Source organism: Lobosporangium transversale (assembly GCF_002105155.1).
Source record: "Lobosporangium transversale strain NRRL 3116 chromosome Unknown BCR41scaffold_35, whole genome shotgun sequence".
Classification (NCBI taxonomy): Eukaryota; Fungi; Mortierellomycota; class Mortierellomycetes; order Mortierellales; family Mortierellaceae; genus Lobosporangium; species Lobosporangium transversale.
The window spans coordinates 361,651-385,252 of NW_019029013.1; the positions used below are offsets into that span (position 1 = coordinate 361,651).

A 23,602-nucleotide genomic window follows, 5' to 3' on the forward strand; every position below is an offset into this window, starting at 1 on the left:
CGGTTACACCAACAAACTATTTTTTTTATCCACTTATCCAACTTCCATCCTAACTACAGTTGCTATCTAAAAATTGGTGGGCTTGAAACTGGGTGCATTAACATCGAGGGTCATGGTTCGACCTGAAAGCGAGCGGTTCAGCTGTGGGTGGGCATCGAACGCAGGTGTAATCATCACGGCATCTCGCAGTTGCTTTCGCTCACGGATGGTGAAGACTTTACCAGGCTCTGGTCCTTTGGGTTGACGAATGGGGTAAATTACGTTGGCTGTCGCTTCAGGATTAAGGCTGTTCATATCCATTTGCAAGAAAAAAAAAAGCAGAGAAAAAAAAAAAGTTAATCAACAAGACTCTATTGACACACGATATAATAAACCATGAAGAGGGTGTACACATACATCATAGATTTTCTGTAGGGTGAGCGTGTTGGGGAAGCAGATCCTGCAGTAGACTCAGTGAGAGAACTCTTTGTCTTGAGGACTGGACTTTCGGAACGAAGGCTTCCTCGTCCGGCATATGACATAGGACGTTGCTATTTGTTTAAAGACAGGTGCATTAGTGATTATTAAGAAGCAAGTTGAGACTCAAGACACATTAGGATTACTAACCACCTGTAGCAAGTGGTTGAGACATACCTTGGGTGACCTTGGGGCTGGAGCTTCTAGGAGCATATAAGGTGGAGGATTCTTCATAATAATGAGCCTGCGCATATTACCTTCGCCCTCGCTAAAATGATGCAAGGATAGCTTATCCGCAATAAGATGCAAAATCCTGCGCTGACGGCCGCTCAGATTCTCAGGGAAGATCATATCATCTTTTGTGGAATCTCCACGGAACACCAACAAGCGATCATAAAATGCCAAAGTCTCGGGATCATTCAAATCCAGTTGATTCGCTGAAGTTAATGGCACAAGCGTTCAATGAGCGATGAGATCATTCTAGGTTATTAAATCAATTGACATGTAAACCAAATACATTCCGGGAAATGAAGCCCTGCTTACCAGACGAAGAATAACGTGTGTCAACCTCATCGCGATCGAGACCCCGTCCAGAGCTCTGGCGATCCAGGAGAGCAGAGGATCGATTGCGACGGTCGCGCTCAAACTCACGGTTCTGGTGTTCAAGTTCACGGCGTTCCTGCTCGCGCCTTTCCTGCTCCAAAAGTTGAGCCTCCATTAGCTCCATTTCACGACGGTGAAGTGCCTCAGCAGCCTTTTCCTGCTCACGCTTCTCTTGTTCAGCAGCAGGCATGACCTTCTTGAACTCGACACGAAGCTTGCGTCCGGAGACATCGAGACCATTGACGGCATTGACGACAAGTTCAGTCTCCTCTGCAGTGCGATAGTTAGCAAAAGCTAGTCCACGGAAGACACCGTTGTCAAAATGGTAATTGAAAGCATATGGCTTGGGAATGTCAAGATTGTCAAGAATCGCAAGGAGAGCATCTCGTTTAACTGAGAAAGGAATGTTTTTGATAACAATAGCTGTTGGGATTGTATCAACAGGCTCCTCTGTAGGCTGCTGCTGCGATTGTTGCTGTGATTGCTGCTGTTGAGCGTACGAGGGCTGCTGTACGCCATAGGCGTTAAATTGCTGCTGCTGCTGCTGACGAGAATCTTGAAACAAGGGAGATTGGATAGGTGAGCCCTGAGTATGATTCCAGTTCTATTTGACAGAAGGAAGAAATGAGCGAACGATTGAAGGGACAGGGGATGTGGAGAAAGTTTGAAAAATTGAGTGACACAGAGACAGACAACGATGGGAGCAACCACAGACACAATTTATATCGCACAACGCACAACGCCTCCGGTGTTCAGTGCCCATGTCATTATACCAGCTAATATGAGCCATTAAACACTTACCACATTCGCCAAAGACAGGCGATTGGATTGGCGGCGCATATCCTTGCCATCTGCTCGCACACTATTGCGCTGCGAACCAGTGACAGGCTTGCGAGTCACGGGGCTGGATGGAGCACGTTCCGAGCCATACTGCGAATAACGGCGGTCAATAGGGGAGGCGAGCGCATTATCTCTGAGAGACATGGCATCAAAAGAAAGGTCAAGTTGTTTGGTAGTCATGATTGCCAAGGATCAGCAAAAAGGAAAGAAAAGAAAGTGAATTACAAAAAAAAAAGCGAGAGAAAGAGAGAGGGATTTGAATCTGAGTGTAGATCTGTTGTCTGTTGTTGCTGGATATTTTTTTATGAATGTAATATGTACAGTGATAGAATAATATATACAGGCAGGCGTATAAAGCTAGCCAACAATGCAAGAAAAATAAAAAGGATTCTTTGAAGAATGCTTATTGAGCAAAGTAATCCGTTTGTATAGATGTATGAAAATTGGAATGTAAGCTGCTGGTACTGTTGATGATATTTTAAAGAATGTATTTAACAGTTCTTTTTTTTTTTTTTTTTTTTTTTCCTGGTTATTTGGTTTTTTTTTAGTTCAAAAAGTCAGATGAGATGATGCACTGGGTGGTGTTGGTCGTAAATGTACTATCCGAGGCAAAAACAAGGTAAAATGAGAAAAAATAAGGATATATAAAGGAGTGAGACAAAAATGATATATTTATATATATATATATATAAAAAGAGAGAGAGAGAGAGAGTGAGAGAGGGAGAGAGAGAGAGAGAGAGAGAGAGAGGGAGAGAAGGAGAGGAAAATGGGGATGATGCGATAGAGTGAAAGAGAGGATGGGGATAGGATGATGAGATGGAATAAGGACAAAGAAAAAAAGAGAATGCCCTTCTCTTATTACAGGAGCAAAGCAAGTACAAAAATCCTCAGAAAAACATGTACATTTATACAACATGCATTCATTCGTACGTGAATGGAGCTGACAGGGAGCAAACATTCAGATTTTTCATTCGACGATGCGTATGAAAATATAAACAAATGATTAGTCCACCCATGAGTATCATTACAACATCTCGTTTCCAATAGTGATTTGCTCAACTATGCAATTACAAGGTGTTACGATGGATCGATTGTCTCTGTCCATCAGATCAATTTTCTTGCCCTGTTGCATGCATAGAATTTTGCAAGAAGGAGAGCACAGCTAAATGAGTTAATTTGCCTACATGTACTTACTTGGCTAGACTTCTTTTTGTCACACCATACCACAAGTAATGATAATCCATAGATGAGAAAAAAAAAAGAGAAGAGCCTACAATAGAACGCTCACAGGCATCTCCAAGTTAATGCTCATCGAACTATCTAACGCGTATATTCGAGTAAATTTCAGACGTTCTTGTCACGCTCAAAAACGGTAGAACCAGAGAGATTACCAACAAACACTATTCTTCGGGGCCGTGGACCTCATATTTGATCCTTATTAATGACATGCTGGGATCAGTATTAAGTAAGGCCGTGTATAACAGCCCATTTATAATAATGGAAACAGCTATCCTGTTATCTTCTGGTTCAGATGTCTAAAGCTCGTAATTTCCAGTAAATGCGGGTTCGGTGCTTTGATTGATTAATCGACACAAATTTGTACAAACATAAAAAAGAAGAAACATCTAGTGAAGAGCTGGTAGGGCTGTCAACATAAAGACTGATCTGCAATTTATTTATGGTGTACTTCTGGGTCACTTCCTAAGACGCTTTGGAAGCTATACTCTCTAACTTGTATAAGAGCAGCTACTTTTGAGCAGTTATGCTGCCCTGCCTTGATTAGCTCCTTTGGTTTAGCTTGTTTATTAAACCTAGAAATCTTGGCAGGCTTGTTGTGCCCTGAGCATTCTCTTCATAGATATGAGCGCCGGATTTTTATAAAGGTTGGAGCTACTATCAGTCCTATGGGTTTTAGTGTCGGCTGTTGGGGATGATGTTTGCTCCTTTCTCGTCGTTCGGCGCCTCTGGTGAGGCTCTGACAAGATCTGCTACAGCCTTGATGACATAGTACACAATTGAAGAAGATCCAACTGTAACCCCTTCTTGGTGAAATCGTTAATGTACCAAGCACAGCGGTCGTAGCTAACTCCCTACAGGACGGTTAGGTCTGTAATAGTGTCCAAGGAGCAGAATCCTGATATAGTCATTTCTCGGCCGGAATCCGACAAGCTCGAGAGGATTCTTCCATATAGGAACACACTCATGGGCTGAAGTCCTCCAGCCCCAACAACTAACTTAACTTTGCCAGTGAAGATATTAACCCTTCATGAGGAAGAGAATCAAGATCGCCCATTCAGCTAACGGTCAAAGACCGAATTAAACCGAACTTTAGGATCGTTTGGACGGATTGTTTAATTTGATGTCATGAATAGTGCTGTCTTGTTGAGGGGACCATATCTCGTATTGGTACCTATAGGCACGAGAGCAATACTCATGAGCCTACTTCCATGCCACCGTTGAATAGGCCATCCCCCAGGTAGTTGGTGTAATGTATCCTGAACGACTTGAGGGGATCTTCGACCTTTTTGAGGGCTCTGAGAAAATGTCCTTGTGAGAGATTCCTTTAAACTTGATCAATAAGAACCTTTTTTTACTTACATTTCTATCCGCAGAGCACCCACAGCATCTTATCCGTAAGGTAAAGATATGTAATCTTCCATGTTAGGAGAAAATGAACCATGCATAGGCTAATTAGTAACGTTAGTAAGGAGACGAAAGAAAGTTTTTTTATTTTTTGATAACAAGGACCCTAAGACTCTTTTTTTTTTTTTTTTTTTTTTTTTTTTTTTTTTTTGATAACAAGGACCCACGAGGTCATGTAGGATTTATTTAGATGTTAGCTCTATAAATGGGTTGCCCTATTACTGGGGTCGCAAATAAAGCGGTATCCAATAATCGGCCGAAGCCGCATCGTCATACTGCCACAGTACTACATCCTGTTCATAAACCACGTCAGCATTGAGTAGACTTCCTTGGTCCCAGAAGACCTGTGGCACGGCTCCCTACTTGGCCTGTTGTGCGCGAAGGTCATCCTTTAGCCGCTGTCCTCAATCATCAAAAATTTGCAGCTTTCCAGGCGCTCCATAATCGCCAATTCCACCTGCTGCCGGTAGCTTGCCGCCACTCGCCGGTCTGCCTCAGTCCTGATCGCCTTCACATCTGCTGTTCGTCGTTGTCCCTGGTGAGAGCCAAAGAATTCACCTCTGCTACGTCTGTGCCTAACAAGGACCCTAAGACTCTCAGAAGGAGACGAAAGAAAGATTATGATCTACAGATCTTCTTTTTTTTTTTTTTTTTTGATAACGAGGTCTCATTAAGATTGTTCCCCCGCTGGGAACTGAGCTGATAACCATCAGTGGCTAGTCTAGAAGCTATACGGCTACGCCAAGGGTGCACCCACCCGCCATCTTACTAGAGTTTTTTTTTTATAATGGTATTCAGTCAGTTTATTATCACGTGATATAACCAAGAGTATATTGGGTTTATATATTACTAGAAAATACGAATGCCAAGAAGGTCTACTGGCCCAATGGAAAGGCGTCTGACTACGAATCAGGAGATTGCAGGTTCGACCCCTGCGTAGATCATACTTTTGCATCTTTTGTCCCAAAGAATGACAGGTGTCAGATTTTTCTGTTGCATAGATCATTTTTGACACATAATAAAACATTAGTAAATATATATTTATCATGTGTAGTTATTTTAATTTTAATGTCAGGGTGTGTTGTTAGTGCAAGGCAGAAGATCGATTAGCTACTATAAGAGAGATCCTCAAATTACACGAAAGCTTAAAAAAGAGCAATCAGAAGGAGCAAGAACTGAAAGCCTGCAAAACTTGCTGCTCATTTACAGGTTGGTGGCGACTGGGCTCTTCACGTGACATAATATAATAGCTAGATATCTATTTTTATTTTGGTGTTTTAAACAACCTAACTTTTGAACATTGACAATCGAGTAGTGTGGGGTATGCAACCCTTTAATCCTAATGTTGGATTGTAGAGAGCAGAACATTTTTATGGATATATTTCAATTCAATTACGAAGATCTATAGATTGTAGTGTAAAAAAAAGCAATAAGAGCAAAAATAATGCATACCACATTATGTCTGTAGACAATGAGCAATGAGAATAATGTTCCCTCTATTCATAGTAGGATAAGAATAATGGCACGCCATGCACCACAGTAGGCGCACTTAGTATATTTTCAGACATTGCAAGCTGAGGATGAGATATGTCCCATGTTGTTAGCACTAATTAGTTCTTTTTTTTATATCATCCTCTACCCAATTGGCAGGTTGTGCTCTCACACTTATTTTGCCTTGCTCTTTTTTTTTGGTGCATTGGTATAGTCCGTTTCATTTGGTCGCGATCCCTTATATTTTTTGAATACTCTCAAGTATATTGGCAGCCAATTACCTCGCTTGTTCCAAGTTCGTCAGGCAGTGAGATGCCACTAAGGTCAATTAAATTATCGTTTTTAGATTAAAGATATATGGGATCGCGACCAAATGAAATGGGTGATACTTTTAGCAATAAAGCTCCTTTCTATGTAGTCCCTATAGACACAAATGTTCATATCTTTTCTTTTTATGGTTATTTCTCTTTATTGTTCTTGTCATCCTCTCTTTCTTTCTCTTTTTTCTTTACTTTTACAGCCACCTCATCGTCACTGCATTCACATTCACATTCACATTTACATTGATTCGCTTTTTTCATTACTCTTATTTTTATTTTTATTTTTTTCCGTTCAAAAGAACGTTTCACAAACCTTTTCGTGTCGCCTTTACTTTCTGCCAATCGTTTGCGGCGTTTGGTCGTGGTCTGTGCCCACAAAGTACATTTCGAGAACAGTTTCCCATTCTAACAAGGTGTGATGGCCTTTTCACAAAAACTCCAGCACAATCCGCAGGTACCGAGAGATATCTTTGCATCCTTACAGGACTTCCCTAAACGGTGCCATCAGGACCACCATCATTATCGACATCATCATAGTTATCACCATCGACAGAAGCAGCAGCAGCGGCGGCGGCGGCGGCGGCGGTCGCATGGTGTCCCTCTAGTTATTCTCATCACCTTAGTCACCTTAGTCACCATCTTCATCTCGTCATCAGTCCTACTTTTGCCAGTACAGGCTGTAGCCTTCGAGGTCTTGGTCACTAAACCTTCAACGCGCGTCACCGACGCCAGCTCTTCTACAAAGCTCCTAAATAGCGAGAATAAAGGCAACAAAACGAGCAGAGTCTTGGCGGGCTCTAATGGCAATCCTTTCAAATCCAAATACCTTGGCAATGCTATTGTGACGAATGCAAAGAACTTGGGCTATTCGGGTACAATTGTTTTGGGCAACAATCCCCCGCAACTGTTCGAAGTAGTTTTTGATACTGGTAGCGACATGATTGTGGTCACATCAGACCATTGCAAAGGTTTACATTGTGACGATATGGCTCACTATAAATGTTCCTCATGTTCTCGAACGCCTTATTCCTATAATATCACTTATGGCGATGGGACTTGGGGTAGTGGGCCCATTGTTTCAGACTCAGTCTCGATTGGCGGCCTGGTCATTCATAACCAACAAATTCTGGATATCACACGGAGTGGGTTAGATTTGTCATCATAAGGCCCAGGGATTTCTGGTATTGTAGGGCTGATGCCTAGCTCCCCCATCAAGAACGCCATCCCACCACTAGCTACCATCTTCAAAAGCAAACTTCTGGATATGAACGTGTTCTCGGTCTATTTAACACCGGTACTAGACCGAAATCAAGGTGGATCTTTTCTATTTGGTGGAGTCGATCGAACCAAATATGTTGGCGAGTTGAATCAGGTCCCTATTTCGATTGCTCCGGGTGTTCGTGAGGGGATATGGTATGTGGAAGCTGACAATGCGTATGTAGGGGATACTCCTGTGACTGGATATACACAATCACCCTGGCTATTCGATACAGGCACATCTTTTATTGCAGTTCCTTCAAGCTTTGCAGAGGAATTTCATGCTAATATCCCAGGATCGGCCTATTCGGAAGCGGATCGGGTCTATACGTTACCTTGTGAAGGGAACCATACATTTGGGATCTCATTCAATGGTATTAAATACGAGGTGCCATACTCGGATTATATCGCTGTTGCCAGCAGTAGTGACGATGGAGGATCTACTAATGCATCGCTCTGTGTATCACTGATCATGTTCGGAGACTATGATATGTATATTCTAGGAGATCCTTTCCTAAGACAGGTGTATACAGTATATGACTTTACGCCAGGTGCAGGCAGGATAGGTTTGGGCAAGATTAATGTGACGAGTGTGTCCTTGGGGATCGAAGGTTTATCGGGAAGTCCTGTTCCAGGGGGCACCATCATCACGCCCGTCAAGGACAAATCTTCATCTGCAAAGAGCCTGCTCTTTGAGCCCAGATTTAAGTTTAAGCTCGACATTAGCGCGAACTTGATGACCACACTCGCCAGCTTGAGTATCTTTATTATAACTACGACCTTCATTATATCTGCCTAAGAAGAACCGTGAAAATAAATAAAATAAATTAAAGTAGTTTATAGCATTTAAAAGAAGATGAAGTAAAAAAGAGAGGAAGTAGGAGCATTACAGTTGTAATTTTTGCAAAAGAACATTAATAATAGACGAAATAGTAAAAAGACGGGGGTTTGTATCGGGTCAGAAGCCATGAGGCCCAAAGGTGTGGATCAAATATAAAAAAGATAGAAAGGAGGAAGGAGAAATGATCAAGAACCATAATAGTACTAAAAAAGGAGATGTCTCTACACTGATTATGCATGGAAACAAAATTGTTGCCACCAAAAAAAAAAAAAAAAAAAGCATTACCAAAGCAGACTCAGAACAACAAACAAATAGCCATGCGAACAGAATGGAACGTAAATCCTAACTGGAGCGTTTTTAGAGCAAACTATGGAGTTCAGTTATTTTCTCCTTATTCATCTTATTTTCAGTTTCGCACTTGTTGAGTTTCCATTCAGACCTAGGAGACGAAAGAGGAAAAAGAAGAAAAGGAGGAGGTAGAGGAAAAGAAGAAAAGGAGAAAGGGAAGGAAGTGGAGGATAGAGTGAAGATATCAAACAGTTGTACCCGGCCTGGAGCCGTGCCTCCAAGCTCCTGAGACTTTATCTCCTGATGGTCTCAGCCAGTAAACAGAAACATTCCGTATTGGAATATCTCCTCAATTGTAGGCGTTTAAGGGCAAACATGCTTGACAAAGCACAGAAGGGTAAACAAGGATAGAGTATATATAAGCAAATGACTGTTCCCAGCCCCATTCACGCATGTCCCCACCTCTTTTTGGTCCATTGTTCCCTATCCTTTGTAAAAAATTTTTCTTGTTTTCTTTTAACATCCCCGTTGATCTTGTCGCACGCATTGAGCAAACCAACCATACCTCTCTCCACCATCACACTTCATATTGATTTGATATGAAAAAACTCAAGGTAAACTTGCATTGAGCAGCTAAACAGCCTATCATTCTCTATCCCTTCGCATGCCTCACCGGGAATGATGCAATTCTATCAACTACATACACCTCTTCGAGTGGGCACATCTTTGAGAAAGGCGAAAAATATTGCCTTGGTAGCCTCTCCAACATATGGTCCATATATTTCTATGCTCTTTTCTCCCATCCCATGTTGCTGCGCCGAATTGACACAGACAATTTTTTCTTTTTGCGCCTTTCAAAGAATAGTATCTGATCTCAACTACAAACGCTGGGGTATTTTTTACAAGATTTTACCCCGACTTTTCCTCTCCACTATCTCCGCCCCTTCTTTCTCTCTCTCTCTCTCTCTCTCTCTCAGCCTAATCCTGCACGCATATCATACTGCATATTTTTCTTTACATCATCATCTGCATATCATTTCCTTGGAATCCAATACACTCAGGAATTTTGCATAAAAAAAAGAAATAGTAAAAGCAAACAAAGGCAGAAGTGACAAGCTGTGGAGTGAGTAAAGGAGAAGGGAGAAAGAAGTTTTTGGACAGTATTACGAAAGAAAGATCCACATACCGAGACCAAACATTGATCATGCAGACGGAGAATCTGGTCTTCCTTTTTTAAATACCATGATCCCTGGCTCCTTTTCAAACTTTGATTTTATGCAAAAAAAAAAAAGAAAGTGCCTCCTTTTTCTGTAGCCTCTGACCCTGGTCGCTGTAACGGTAGCGGAAAGAAATGCGGAAAAAAATATTACAGTTTTATCCATGCAGCTATTTACAATTGCAAAGAAAACAGGGATTGGGTAATGGTAGTACAGAGCAAAAGACGACATACAGGATTGGGTTTTTATTGTTTTTTATTTCACTCCGCGGTGTTCTCACAAGCCCGCTTTTATTTCTTTGCTGGCTTTATTCCATAATAAATAAAGCATTCCATCCCATCCCATTTCTCAAACAATATTAACCTTCCATCCATTCTTTACCTTCCTTTCCTTCCTATCACCCGTACCCTCATTTTTTTCCCTGCTTCATATTCCTTTTTAAATCTCGAAACAAAGTAAGTTGCTCCCCTATTGAAATAAATTATTTCGTGTGAATGGACCTGCAGAGTCAAAAAGAGAAAAAAGTCAAGGGTTCAGGGTCTCATTTAGTACAACCTTTTTCAACATGGGATAAAATCCGAGGCCATTGCATCCTCGTTTTCATCCTCCCTCCACAAGCTTGATTTAAGAGCCTTAATTCAAAGCACATTCAATTTCTTATTAAGCACAAGTCCAACAACACCTTTTTTTTTTTTTTTTTTTTTTTTTTTGGAATCTGTTTATATGGCAGTGCAATTTTTCTTCTTTTTTTGGATGTCTGTGTTATTTCTTGTCCTACCAAGAAATAACAAAAGAAAAGCTTGATGTAGTAGAAAAGCCTGTGTTGAAGAAAAGGATAACGCGTTTTTTTTCATCAGATCATGGAATAGGGGGGAGTGAGACAATACATTCATATTAATATTCTTTCATTCCCAAACATTCATTATGTTTGAAATGAATAAAAAAAAAGGAGCCATAAGTTGGAGAGCGGAATCTTGTCTCAAGAAGTTCCTGAACAAATAATCATCATGCAGCTGGGAACAGGCCGCCACTTATTCAATAGCTGTAGTTGTATATTCAAGTTTGGGAGGCTTTTTCACTTTTTCTTAAATGCTGTCTATTTTTGACAAAGAATGACCGAACACGAACCATTCATATTCCTTAATTTATCATGGAGTAAATCTAGGAGATAAAAAGCACGATCCTCTTGTAAGAGGTTTGAACTGGCCGTACAATTCACGTCATGTCTGTTCCCTTGTTCCCCCTATTTTTGTTTCTGTTCCTGATGCCACGTTTTTTAATAACATCAATTGACTTTTTTAACTGTCGTGAGGTTATTAGAGGCCCTCTGAGCTTTTTTTTTTCCTTGGCTCAATCGTTATACCTTATGCTTCTTGATGAAATCAAAACATCAAACATGATCTCCTAATCGCTATCACTTTATGTATCATTAATATTAATATTTTGTGTTTCTTTTATACAGTAGTAATTGAATTCAAGGCTTCATCTCCCCTCTCCTTATTTTTATACTTTTCTTTGCCGTACGTCTACGTCAATAAGACGAACCCTCAAGGTAGGACTATAACCACGTGCTATCTAGATTTATAGATCTAGATCGATTTCCTTTTTCCATCATCAAAATCCTAGTGCATTCTTAATGCACCAAGGTTTAGCGCCGGCTCTAGTGGTATCACATATTTTCCTAGTGCAAATCTACGTCATTTTTTTTTTTTTGATTATTTTCAACATTTTTTTTTTTATTTTTTTTTTATGAAAGATGTAGAGGGAGTAAAGATAAAGAGATGATTCCACTGCAGATGAATGAAGTGGTGGTGTGGTGCTGTCATGATGTAGAATAGTTTCTCTGAACCACATTAAGGGATGTTGCATGGTCTCAATGTCTGGAACTGCTTTGCGTAAAGCTAGGATCCCCATACAACGTTAAAAAACGTGTAATCTTAAAGATAATGAAGGGATTGATGCATCATTGCCTTCAGACCTCTTGACCACTTTCTCAAGATTCTACTGCTAATGTGTCCAAGCTCGGTTCATTATGCGATTGTGATACACATAGTACTAAAATGGTCTGAGCTGGAGAGGAAGAGGGCTAAAAAAGGGGTACGTTAAATGCATATACCTGTCTATCTATCCACCCTATTGGCACATGTGAGGGACTTCAGCGGTTAGAAACAGAAGAGGTCACCATTTCTCCAGTTTTTTTTAGTCCATCTGCATACATGTACCCTTTTCTTTTTTTATCATTTCTTTGCATTATATTGCGATTTCAGACATATGAATCTGACCTCAGCTGCACATCATCGAGGCCTTAACGCAATTTCCTCTCGTTTTGGAGGCAACAGGGGTTGCATACAAATACCTACCGGGAACCTCCTTTTCTCTCCTTTTTCCTGCAAACTATGCGGGTCAACCGTTCTGATTTGACATCAAAAGAATCTTCAACTCGCGGGAAATTTATTCCCATCTGTCTTTCCAGTTGATTAATCTATTTTTGAATGTTTTTTTTTTTTATTTTTTATTTTATTTTTTACTTCTCTCTCTTTATTTCTCGCGTTCATACCCTGATCCTCCCTTTTTTTCCTTTCTTTTTCAGCTACCTCACGCGACCATTTTCCGTTGGTTACAACTACACTACACATTAAAAGCGCAGCAACCGCAACAGCAGCAATAACCGCATCAACACACTGCATACTAGACACCTATAAACGAAATGCCATCCTTTCTTAAACGGTTCGCAACCATCTCTCATGGTTCAGGTCAATCTAAAAAAGACCGGATCAACAAAAAAGCCAACAGCAATCACAAAAACGCCAGCAGCAGCAACGTGCTTTCAATAGCATTAGGGCATCATCCACGAAGGCAAACACATACAGGCACATGTGGGACTAGTTCTGCACATGAGTTAGATCAAGAGTTGGTCAAGAGGAATAGCTCCATGAGCACCGATAGCAGTGTTTCCTCTTCATCTTACACATCCTCACCCTCCAACGTCTCCACTGCAATGACATCCAATTCTTCATTACCCTTTGATCTGAAAAATAGTTCGTCGCAAGAAAATACCTATTGTTATCATCAGCAACAGCAGATTAGTACCACTTCCACAAATGCTGTAGAGCCACCAAAAAAGAAAACACCAACTAACCATAATCAACAAGAGCCCTCACATTCCTTGCCATCAACATCAACAACATTATCGTCCTCACATTCTTTTCAACAGACTCCTAATATCCCCATCCCCTCTTCTGGCTCAAGGCATGACAGAGCAGCATCAGAAAGCCTAGAAGACGGGGAGCAGAGGCAGAAGAGTGGTTCCCTTTCATTAACCTTAGATCCTCGCGCGAGCTCCATGCCCACACTTCAACATTCCTCTACTTCGCATTCTACTTCTTTGAGGGATCAACATCATCAACCTATCCAACCGAGTCCTTATCATTCAGCGGCTTTTACCCCTATTGTAACCAATGTCACTACTGCTTCATCACCCATGTCATCGTTAAGTCCCACTTCTGGACTAAGATTGAGTAATATCAGGGGTGGCAGTGTGGAGCAGCGCTCACGTCCATTATCTGAACACTTCAACTTGGATCCTCCTCCTAGGGCCACTTTGAAAAAGTCCCAAACTCTAAGCAGCAAAAAGAAAATCGTAAATAAATCATTGCCGAGCTTTTTACCTCAGCATGAGCAACAGCAGGAACAGGAACAACAGGAGGAAGTTCATGAGCAGTCATTGTATGGTAGTGGCACGATTAATCCTCGCTTGGCGTATCAGCCCAAGATCGGCCGATGGGGAAGTAAGAGTGGAGTTGGGATCAACGAGATGATGATCGATCTGGAGACGGCAGGTGTTTTTGGTAAGAAAGCTTATTTGTTGTCGCGCCAAGGTCATTTAAATGAGATATGTATCAACCAATCCCAGACAGCATATTGCTCAAATTCCTAGCGAAACGCATTGTTGATTGATCCATTGGGTTTTGTATTTTTATAAATCTCCCACGCTTAGTCCCTTCTAATGGCCAACGTCTTCGCGCAGAATTTGTCTATCGGACAGTGATTCAATGTGCGGACGAGATCCGTCGTCGAGGTATGCCGCACACGCATACACAAAAAGAGCGAAATAATCCAAACGCAGCCAATTAATTTTATTCTTTCTGCCGGACTAATTGCAATAGGCCTTGACCATGAAAATATCCTCCTCAATCCTTCACCTAAAAAAGTCATTTTATCTATGATCGCGCTCATGACAGACCAAGAGCGTTGTGACTTATACTCGATCCAATGTCTCAGGATCGATACAGTTGCAGGCTTGATGTTGAACTTGCTTTCACAAATGTCGAACCCCGTGATCCCTTATGCAGTGATGGAGCATTATTTCAAGCAAGGTGGATATTCGACCACACGATCACCTGCATTGGAAGCCGTGATCAGCAATGCTAAGACGCCAATTTTGCCAGTATCAAAAGCATCAACGACCTTACGGAGTCGGCATCGAAAGTCATTGTCTGTTCCAGCGATGATATCGACGCGCACAGCTGAATCATCCACAGCCACAGCTTCCACAGTAACTCCGGACAGTAGTGAGGGAAGTGCACCTGTGCCATCGAGCTCACCAAGATCTCCAGCGTCTATTGACGTTCTGTTATCTTTACCTGCCATTCCTGCACTACCCCCAAAAGGAAGCCCACAAGCAACCAATGTTGCATGGGCACGCGAGCACTTTGATTTGGCTATGTTCTTGGCTGTACTGCCTGAGATGAATCGAGTCATTCTATTGGAGGTATTGCATCTCTGCCAAGAACTCCTGGATCACCAACTCTGGAACCATTTGACGATCAGTCGATTGGTCCAACAGATCTCACCGGCCTTGTTCTCAACCGTATTTGATCGAAGGATCTTGGAGAGCATGGCAGGAGGGCCGGTGAGCTGTTCGATCCATGGAGAAACTATTTCTTCAGAAGAAGGAGCAAGAGCTGAGAGTCACTTGTTTATGGTGATCCTAGTGCGGTTCCTACACCTTACAGCTGGGGCTAATGCAGTCAATCCTCTGATGAATAATATAAACCTGACTGTTAGCGGAGCTGAAGGCGTCTATGGCCCCAATGGTGCTGGAATTACGTTCCGAAAGAGTCAAGAACGTCTTATGGAAGATCAGCAAGAGTACCATAAGAGAATGGCTCATGCGTATCATCAGATGGAGATCCAAAAGCAACCATCTCAGCATTTCGGTGTATACAGTGCTAGCCAGAAGCAACAGCAACAAAAGGAAAGATCAGGTTCAAATCTTTCACTTCCAGCCAACCCTCAGGACATCATCGCTGGAAGTAGCGCCGCAGGGACGACAACTATGCTTAGTCCATGCCAATCATTGAGCGAAATAATGATGCCAGAGGCATCATCTTCACTAAGGAAGAAGGCTTCACAACATGATCATTTCAAGCCTATCCGTTCTCACCCCCTGGGGAAAGCCATTGCTGCGTAAAAAAAAAAAAGACACCGTTTATCTAAAAAGCATGACCAGTTTAATAGACTTAGAAAGTGAAATGATTTTAATAATATTAATGATTAATGAGCATCTTAAAAAGTCTGAGAGTATTCCGTGTGGGACTGCTCTTTCGTATGTCCAATGTTTTTTTTTTTTTTTTTTTTTTTGTTGTTGTTGTTATTGTTCATTCTTTGTCTTGCTCGTTTTCATTGCAGGACATTGCTAATCCTGCTACCAACTCATTGTTCAAAAGAAGGAATTTTTATTTTCCCTTTTTTTTTGTGAGGGTATCCCTAATTATTTAGCCATTATCACGACGAAAAAGAAAAGAAAACAAAGAAATGGCGACCGTTGTACAGGCAACACCAGGAGATCTTCTCGATACAATTATCCGGCGGTATCTCAAGGATGATGTCACAGTCAAGGACTATGTACCCTTTGTGCTCGACACTATCACTTGTCATCGCCTTCTAAACGATCGTTTTATTAACCATGATCAATCAATATCAATAGCCAAAGGAACAACGGTTCAGCAGCAATCATTATCTTCCTCTTCCTCATCATCATTAGCAACTCAACAACGTATTTGGGCACAACGCGTGAGAGCATTACTGGAGTCACCGCAACCGGGTGCTCGATGGGCTGGAGTTTGTTTTGTCAGGATCACAGCTCAACAAAGCGTATTCATGTTTACAGAGCACGTCAAGACCTGGGCCACACTTCTTGTTGGCATGTTGAATGTATGTGTGGCCAATTTTTCTCTTAGATTGGATTCAGAGTATCCATTTTCATTGACAAAGACAAAAAAAAAAAAAAGAGGGAGAGAAAGAAAAAGACTCCCGATGTCTTGTTAACTTAGCGTCTCTCTATTTATTAATTAACTTAACATTAGAAATACGAAAGTACCGCCAGTTTGGAGATGATCATAGCTACATTGACAGAGTTATTCGCAAAGACTGCTAAAAGACCTGATCTGAAGAGCGATGTTGCATCAAAATATCTTCCTGATTTTCATAACAATATCTTGAATCATAAAGATAAACAGGAGCTCTTGGTTAGTTTTTTTTTTTTTTTTTTTTTTTTTAAAAAGTAATTCATGTCATTCCATTTTACTTTTTGTAGTTCTTAGTAAAGTACCATCATTAACACTTTCCGTATGTGTTGATTTTAGCCCACTATTTATAAAGCATTAGCACAATCTGTGACATTATTCCCGACAACGTTCCGTTTAGTAGTGGACAAAGCTGAGGCTCTTTGTGTCGCCTATATGGACGGACGATTCGATTTAGATCAAATACTAGTTCAAGAGGCAGCGAACTGTTTTGCAGCATTGCATTATGCAGGAGGCAAGAACCCCAATCATCCAACTGAGCGAATCTTACCTTCAGAACAATGGCGTATCAATGTCCAAGAACTGGTGAAGGCCTTACACAGGTGTCTGAACGTCCTTTTCGAGACTATCGACGAAGGTAAAATGGTTTATTCTTATTGCGAAATTAACTCTGGCAATAAATATATGCTGTATCATATTGGTTACTGAATTTGTCAGCGGTTATTTAATTAAACATTTAGATAAAGTTGACCAAAATGAAGTGGCAGGAAAGAACAAATATTTGACAGCCATGCCGAGACCTGCTGGAGATCCTATTCAAAAATATCCTCAGATGATTGCTCGATTTACTAGTCTTTCCAAGGGTTTGATGGCCTGTTTAACTTGCCCTACCAAAGAAGCTGTCCATCTACCTCTCAACAGTCTCGTTGCACTCTTGACTCGTGTCTATAACGTCAATACAAAGACACCCATGTCGGAAGCACGAGGAGTTGATCCACAGGATTATTATCTTTTAATCTCAGGGATTTTATCCCTTCATATGGTCTCCCATCAAATTCTAACCACCTTGCTCGCATCTTTTCAGGATCATTTGGTCCGCTATATGTCTCATCTCGCCACAATTGCTATTAAATCTATCCGCCAAAGTTCAAGTCCAAGAAATTCTAGTTCGAATAGTTCGACTCTTTTTCGGATTTCAACTTATTCGGTTATAGAGACATGCATTCAGGCGTTCGGGATTCCTTTCGTGAATATGGTTCAGGTGCCTCTGATGGCAGCACTTCTGGAGGATCTTCGTATGCCGTCAGCCAGGACTATCAATCCGCTCGAAATAGGTGCCGGAGGCTCAAACACCACTAATACAATCAAACATAAGGGCGGTGCTGGAAAGAATCGTCGTGGTGGCGCTGCAGGTAACAACAGCAGCATCAGCGGCTTAGGCTCGCCGGAGGAGATCGTCCCTTCCCAGGTTTTTATTGCTGCATTGAGTGTCTTGTCGTTGGTGTTGACAACTGCTGGACCTAACTTGGCGCCTCATGCACGTGCAGCCGCAGATACATTGGTGGTCACCCATCTGTTGAACTCTCAACATCATGTTAATATGATCGAACAATCTGAGACACTATTTTATACCGCTGCGATTCGGACAGAGCTCTACAAGGTCCTTGTAGCTTCTATCTCTTCACCTGCTGAGACCCAATCGAGTCTAGTGCCATTGAGTGTTGGGATCTTTAAGGCTGGATTGAATGATGCAGAAAAGTCTGTTCGAGATAGCTGCTCCATGGCGTTGACGATTTGTGATCTGGTAATACATGCAAGGTTGCCACCAATGCAGCGAGCACGTACAACTGCAGTTCAACCTCAAAAGCGTCTAGGAGAGAAGCCCGTGAAGGAAGCTGCCGAGACATTATTTGGAGAATTTCAAGTTCCACAGAATAATTTCAATGATCAAAACAAACCCAAGAATGAGAGTAGTGAAGAAGACGAAGGAGAGGAGGTTGAGGAAGACGAGGAAGAGGAAGAGGAAGGGAAGGATGTTGAGATGAAGGAAGAGGATATGGACAGGGCTGCCTCTTCAAGTGCATCCATGGCAGCATTCAAAGCTGCGGGTGATCTTGGTTTCAAGCAACCTCAGCCTCCAGCAACCACCGTCACCACTACCACCATCACCACTAATATCTCATCTGCATCCGTACACAATAAGAATGAAGGCGATCATCAGGATAAGGCTACTGTTGTTGGTTCCAGTATAAAGGCAACCAGAAACGTTATCGAATCTCAATCCTCTACCTCACTAGAAGATGTTGCTTCTGTTACAAAAACATCTTTTACTTCTACCACTGACGCTACGGCTACGACTATGACAGCAAGCTCTATGTTGCAATCCCAAGCGCCGGAAAGTGTAATAGGAGTAGATGGGGATGAAGATGAAGACTTTGCCATTCCAGAAATCAATATGGAAGACGACGATGACGATGATGACATGGGTAGCGAGTAAAATGTCATGATAGTTACTAGAAAAATAATAAAAAATGATAAAAAAAATAATAGTATCCAAATATTATCAAATTGCAGCAGACTCTGTCATTCCATTCATAAAAAAAAAAAAATGCTTTTAATCGAAAAATAATCTCCCTCGTTCTATATACATAATGATATATATACACGTTGGAATGCTCAGAGTTTTTTTTTTTACTTCGCTTTGTGCAGTTCAGTTCAGTTTTTGTTTCCAAATTGCAATTTCCTCCTTAGTTGCTTCCTTGCCCCAAAGGTCTGAAAGCTTTCTTCCAAAGGTCTCGTTTGCGCTCCTCGCCATTATTTTCACCATGGACATGATTGTGCTTGTTCTTGCGGATAGAGTCAAAGAAGGCGCTCTGGCTGGACATATGGCTGGTGGCACCCTCCCATCGGAGCTTGCCACGACCAACCAGAGGATCACGGGACTCACTCTTGTGTGAAATCACAGCCTCTGGAATCATGTACGAAGGCAAAAGACGAAGGATCACGCCCACAGGCAAGGACAAAGAACCAATTGCGAGAGTGATCAACCATTGTTTAGGCGTCAATGGTACGGTCTTGAAGGCTCGACCACCAAACTGGACAATCACATATTGACCGCCAATCACAATCAACTGGATCAAAATAAAGAGCTTATTGTTGTGCAGGTTCTTGAAGACGTTGAGGGAGTCATCAATGCGACGGCAGTTGAGTTCGTTGAAGACTTGAAGGAACACAAAAGTATTAAAGATCATGGTTCGGAGTATGGCCAAATTTTCGGGTGAGACAGAACCATCGGGCGACTGGAGATGGAAAATCTTAGCACCGAATTCGAGCAGAGCCAAGTTAATGGCGATTTGGAAAATAGCCTGACCGATAATCATCTTCCACATCGTAAAGTTGATTAATGAAGCGGTCTTGGAAATGGGCTGGCGAGAGAGCACCTCTTGACTTGGGGGTTCAGTTGCAAGGGCAAGTGCAGCAAGTGTATCCATGATCAAGTTGACCCAGAGCAGCTGGACAGCAGAGAGAACCGATTGATTGTCACTCGAAGTAATGGCGGAGATAAAGGAGAGGATCACGGCTGTGATGTTGACCGTGAGCTGGAATTGCAAGAACTTGCGAACAGAGTCATTAACTGCACGTCCCCACATCAATGCCTTAAGAATACTACTAAAGTTGTCATCCATCAGTACAATAGCGGAAGCCTCCTTGGCAACCTCAGTTCCGGTAATGCCCATTGAGAATCCAACATCTGCCATTTTGAGTGCTGGTCCATCATTTGTTCCATCACCTGTCACAGCAACGACTTCTCCAAGCTCCTGAAGACGGCGCACAACAATAGTCTTGTCCGTGGGACTGCTACGAGCAAGCACCTGAAGACGCTTGACAGCCTCAGTCTGCTCCTCCTTTGACATAGCTCTGAACTCGGGTCCAGTTAAGGCCAATCCTCCTGGAATCAAAATTCCTGCATTCTTAGCAATCGCACGGGCAGTCTGAATGTTGTCTCCAGTAATCATGCGAACCGTCACACCAGCACGAGCGAAATCACGGACACTTTCAACAACACCGGGACGGAGAGGATCCTGAATACCGACAACACCGAGACAAATGAGCTTGGAGTTAGGGGCCTCCTCATCATTGAAGTTCTTGTACTCGGACGTGCTAACATCACGGTAGCTGAGAGCAATGGTACGAAGGGCTTTGTCTGCATACGAGCTAATAATCTGGTCAAATTTGGCACGAGAATCTTCATCCAACTTTTTGATATCGCCATCTGAATCGACATAGTGCGTGCAGGCCCTGATAACGATTTCAGAGGCTCCCTTGACATAAAGACGGTACTTTTCATTGTCGTTGGGGGTGTGGACAACACAGGACATAGTTTTCTTGGCAGAACTGAAAGGGTACATCTTCGCAATTTCACGATCTCCACGGATGTCACTGTAAGAAGCACCCAAGAACTTGATGAAACCCAAAAGTGCAGACTCGGTCTTAGAACCCACAAAGACCATGTTGCCCCTCTCATCCTTGTCCTCGAAGGCAGATGAGTTGAGAGCAATACCTTCAATGACAGCTTGAGCAATATCAGGACGGACTTCTTGCTTCCAATTCTTGGCATCGTCCAAGTTGGTGAATGGGTAGAGTGAAAGCGTACCCTCTACAACTGTCATCTTATTTTGAGTCAAAGTTCCGGTCTTGTCAGAACAGACGGTCGTGGCGTTACCCATGGTCTCACAAGCAGAGAGAACACGGACCAAGTTGTTATCTTTCAACATCTGGGTAGTGGCATAGGCCAAGGCCAAGGTGACAGCCATGGGTAGACCTTCGGGAACGGCAACGACGACAATGGTGATGGCCTGAATGACGATGCGGACCATATCGGAGAAGATCTGTGATCCAGAAGGCATTGGGTCATCGGACAATGCTTGTTGGACAAAGTACTTGACAATAAGGGTAAGAAGCATAGCAATAGCAGCAGCCATACCAAGCTTGGCAATCGATTCTGCCAAGAAGTCCAGTTTGACCTGCAAGGGCGTCTCCTCTTGAGTGGTACCACGCATGGCCATCATGGTCTTTCCATAGAATGAGTTAGGTCCAACAGCTGTGACAAGCATAGCACCAGATCCGTCAAGGACTTTGGATCCCGAGATGACATAGCAATTTTGTTCGGTATCCTTCTTCATCGCATCAGATTCACCCGTGGCCGAGGACTCATCGCAGGTGATGTTGTGACTCTTTAGGATGATACCATCAACAGCCAAGAGATCACCAGGCTCCATGAGTAAGACGTCTCCAACCACGACTTCCTTGATATTGATCTCTTGTTCGCGAGCGTCGCGCAAGACTTTAACAGAGCGATCATCCTTCTTGGCATTTAGTTTTTGGAACTGGCGCTCCTTCTGATAGTCATTAATGGCGTTTGTAAAGACAACAGCAGCAACAGCAGCGAGAATGGCAGTACCCTCAATCCAGCCAACACGAGGTTCACCGGGAGTGTGATGAGGACCATAGTCTTCATAGATGCTCACACCGAGCGAAACCACGGCAGCAATGGACAACAGGACTAAAGATAGTGAACGGTATCAAATAACGTCATTAATTGAGGAATAAAACAATAGAGTTGACTTGTTTTAGATTCATATAAACAAATACTCAAACAAACTGAAAGAAGTAAAGAGAACAAAAAAGCAAGAGAGCAAGAGAGAGCAAGACTATTTTTTTCCTTAAACATAGTCCAAGTATATATTGACAAAAACGAAGGAGACTTACTGAGGGTGCGGTCGTTGTAGGCCTCCAGGAGCAGCTCCCAGAAGCTCGCACTCTTGACTGTGGGGAGAATCTACAAAAGATAGAAGATTCCAAGATTCGATTAGTGACAGTGTTGTTTTAGTGCCGAAATTAGATTGTATTAAAAATACAGTTCCAATTGCAGTTTGCATTGTATGCAAAAAAAAAAAGAACATCAATACACCCACCCACGCAACACACACAATAAAAAACCACTGACCTAATACTCTTTTCTTTTTTTTTTTTCTTTCTTCAGAAAAGAAACACTTCAGAGAGATAAGTATTAAAAATAAGGAGAAAAGGGGACGAGAAATAGCCCATGCATGCATAATCTTGTAAAAAAAAAAAAAAAAAAAAAAGCGCGGGTATTCTTCCAATGATAAACATTTTTCAGCCCATGGGTAAGGGTGAAGTCATGATCTAGAAGCTCAATTGTTTCAACACCCTTTATGCTTCTGGCTGACAATGGTCATAGTTGTCTCCATCACAACTATTGTTATCAGTTTCACCATCAATGATATTTAAAAACTTCAGTCTGATTGATAGACTAATGAATGAGACGCCATGTTTCGTACCCATCCAGCACATGCTCCTTCCCACACTGCTTGCTTGTTACTTTTTTTTTTTTTTTTTTTGAGTTCACGTCATTAGCCCCAAAGTCCATTCATGCAACATCTTTCCCTCTCATGTATTCGTATTTTAACAGCGGGTAATTTTCTTTTTAAAAAAAGACGCGCTTAGAAAAAATTAAAAAATGAGCCATTCAATCAATGGGAAGTATCTGAAACCTTTGTTTGTTTTGGTACTTAAAATTTCCCAAAGGTCCAAAGTAACGGCAGAGCAACGGTCAAAAAAAAAAAGAAAAAAAAGATGATAATGATTATGATAGTAGCCATTCTCATTCTCTTTTGAATCTCTTTGTATGTAATTCCTCTCACTCTCTCTCACCATCTGATGGTATTGATGTAGTTATTGCTGTGGTAGATACATGCACTTGTAATCGTTATTCCTTTTTTTTTTCTTATAAATGCTTACATTGCGACCAAAGGCTTGAGTACGAGCTTCGAACTTGGGGGCGTCTGAATGGCCGAGGGAGCTTTCATCAGCCTCATCAGATCTCAGTCCGACCTTGGGGTCGACTTTGAGGTCCTTACAGATCTTGTCGATACCACCGAGATCACTAGGGAGCGTTGGGTTGGTGGGATCAGTCAAAGGAGCCAACTGCTCGACAGTGATACCAAACTTGCTGGAAGTATTGTTGCTGTTGTTTTGGCGATGCTGGCCCAGCAGGGGCTCGCCCGAAGACGAGTCTCGAGGCATTAAAAAAAAGGTTTAATAAAGGACGCGAGGAGTGAGAGGAAAAAAAAGAGAGGGTGGAATAGAAGGAAGAGGAAGGGGGAATGAGTCTACTCTTCTCACGCTTCTGTAGGGAACAAAAGAGAAAGAAAGAAGAAAAAAAAAAGAGAGAAAGAAGAATGAATGCGGAAAGAGAATGTTAAAACACAACAGTGGCCAGGGACTCCAAGGTGTGTGGTGTGGCGGAGATGTTTT

The 23,602-nt window shown here is 42.1% G+C and overlaps 6 protein-coding genes and 1 non-coding gene across 7 annotated transcripts; 5 read left to right on the plus strand and 2 right to left on the minus strand.

Moving 5' to 3' along the window:
• Nucleotides 1-9: 9 nt before the first annotated feature.
• On the minus strand, nucleotides 10-2,424 carry BCR41DRAFT_358888 (hypothetical protein). Its single transcript, XM_022025135.1, has 5 exons — nucleotides 1,861-2,424; nucleotides 1,000-1,663; nucleotides 634-893; nucleotides 397-530; nucleotides 10-286 (listed from the first exon to the last, which is right to left on the minus strand). Exons 1-5 carry the CDS (start codon nucleotides 2,077-2,079, stop codon nucleotides 67-69), a joined length of 1,497 nt encoding a protein of 498 aa, XP_021878733.1. The 5' UTR covers nucleotides 2,080-2,424; the 3' UTR covers nucleotides 10-66.
• Nucleotides 2,425-5,414: 2,990 nt separating this feature from the next.
• Nucleotides 5,415-5,486, plus strand: BCR41DRAFT_t113. Its single transcript has one exon. It is a non-coding gene; the product is annotated as a tRNA-Arg (tRNA).
• A 1,285-nt stretch (nucleotides 5,487-6,771) lies between these two features.
• BCR41DRAFT_424300 (aspartic peptidase domain-containing protein) lies at nucleotides 6,772-8,409 on the plus strand (the record flags this gene model as incomplete). Its single annotated transcript, XM_022030403.1, has 2 exons — nucleotides 6,772-7,495; nucleotides 7,544-8,409. The coding sequence occupies 2 exons, from the start codon at nucleotides 6,772-6,774 to the stop codon at nucleotides 8,407-8,409; spliced, it is 1,590 nt and encodes a 529-aa protein (XP_021878734.1).
• Nucleotides 8,410-9,042: 633 nt separating this feature from the next.
• Nucleotides 9,043-10,274, plus strand: BCR41DRAFT_373021 (hypothetical protein; the record flags this gene model as incomplete). The annotated part of the gene is made up of 2 exons (XM_022026736.1): nucleotides 9,043-9,136; nucleotides 10,054-10,274. 2 exons carry the CDS (start codon nucleotides 9,043-9,045, stop codon nucleotides 10,272-10,274), a joined length of 315 nt encoding a protein of 104 aa, XP_021878735.1.
• A 2,389-nt stretch (nucleotides 10,275-12,663) lies between these two features.
• On the plus strand, nucleotides 12,664-15,429 carry BCR41DRAFT_398979 (hypothetical protein; the record flags this gene model as incomplete). The annotated part of the gene is made up of 3 exons (XM_022029015.1): nucleotides 12,664-13,804; nucleotides 13,954-14,034; nucleotides 14,123-15,429. 3 exons carry the CDS (start codon nucleotides 12,664-12,666, stop codon nucleotides 15,427-15,429), a joined length of 2,529 nt encoding a protein of 842 aa, XP_021878736.1.
• Nucleotides 15,430-15,620: 191 nt separating this feature from the next.
• On the plus strand, nucleotides 15,621-18,776 carry BCR41DRAFT_424302 (rRNA processing/ribosome biogenesis-domain-containing protein). The gene is made up of 4 exons (XM_022030404.1): nucleotides 15,621-16,172; nucleotides 16,325-16,486; nucleotides 16,604-16,901; nucleotides 17,005-18,776. The coding sequence occupies exons 1-4, from the start codon at nucleotides 15,774-15,776 to the stop codon at nucleotides 18,759-18,761; spliced, it is 2,616 nt and encodes an 871-aa protein (XP_021878737.1). The 5' UTR covers nucleotides 15,621-15,773; the 3' UTR covers nucleotides 18,762-18,776.
• Nucleotides 18,777-18,941: 165 nt separating this feature from the next.
• On the minus strand, nucleotides 18,942-23,513 carry BCR41DRAFT_424303 (PMCA-type calcium-translocating P-type ATPase). The gene is made up of 3 exons (XM_022030405.1): nucleotides 23,087-23,513; nucleotides 22,034-22,103; nucleotides 18,942-21,827 (listed from the first exon to the last, which is right to left on the minus strand). The coding sequence occupies exons 1-3, from the start codon at nucleotides 23,369-23,371 to the stop codon at nucleotides 19,012-19,014; spliced, it is 3,171 nt and encodes a 1,056-aa protein (XP_021878738.1). The 5' UTR covers nucleotides 23,372-23,513; the 3' UTR covers nucleotides 18,942-19,011.
• Nucleotides 23,514-23,602: the final 89 nt, after the last annotated feature.

Coding starts and splice junctions, on each gene's coding strand:
- BCR41DRAFT_358888 (XM_022025135.1), bottom strand. CDS start 2,079: ATGACTACCAAACAACTTGACCTTTCTTTTGATGCCATGTCTCTCAGA. Junction 1,664..1,860: donor GCCTGTCTTTGGCGAATGTG/GTAAGTGTTTAA, acceptor TCTGTCAAATAG/AACTGGAATCATACTCAGGG. Junction 894..999: donor CACACGTTATTCTTCGTCTG/GTAAGCAGGGCT, acceptor CATTAACTTCAG/CGAATCAACTGGATTTGAAT.
- BCR41DRAFT_424303 (XM_022030405.1), bottom strand. CDS start 23,371: ATGCCTCGAGACTCGTCTTCGGGCGAGCCCCTGCTGGGCCAGCATCGC. Junction 22,104..23,086: donor CTCAAGCCTTTGGTCGCAAT/GTAAGCATTTAT, acceptor TATCTTTTGTAG/ATTCTCCCCACAGTCAAGAG. Junction 21,828..22,033: donor CTACAACGACCGCACCCTCA/GTAAGTCTCCTT, acceptor CACTATCTTTAG/TCCTGTTGTCCATTGCTGCC.
- BCR41DRAFT_424302 (XM_022030404.1), top strand. CDS start 15,774: ATGGCGACCGTTGTACAGGCAACACCAGGAGATCTTCTCGATACAATT. Junction 16,487..16,603: donor AAGATAAACAGGAGCTCTTG/GTTAGTTTTTTT, acceptor TGTTGATTTTAG/CCCACTATTTATAAAGCATT. Junction 16,902..17,004: donor TTTCGAGACTATCGACGAAG/GTAAAATGGTTT, acceptor TTAAACATTTAG/ATAAAGTTGACCAAAATGAA.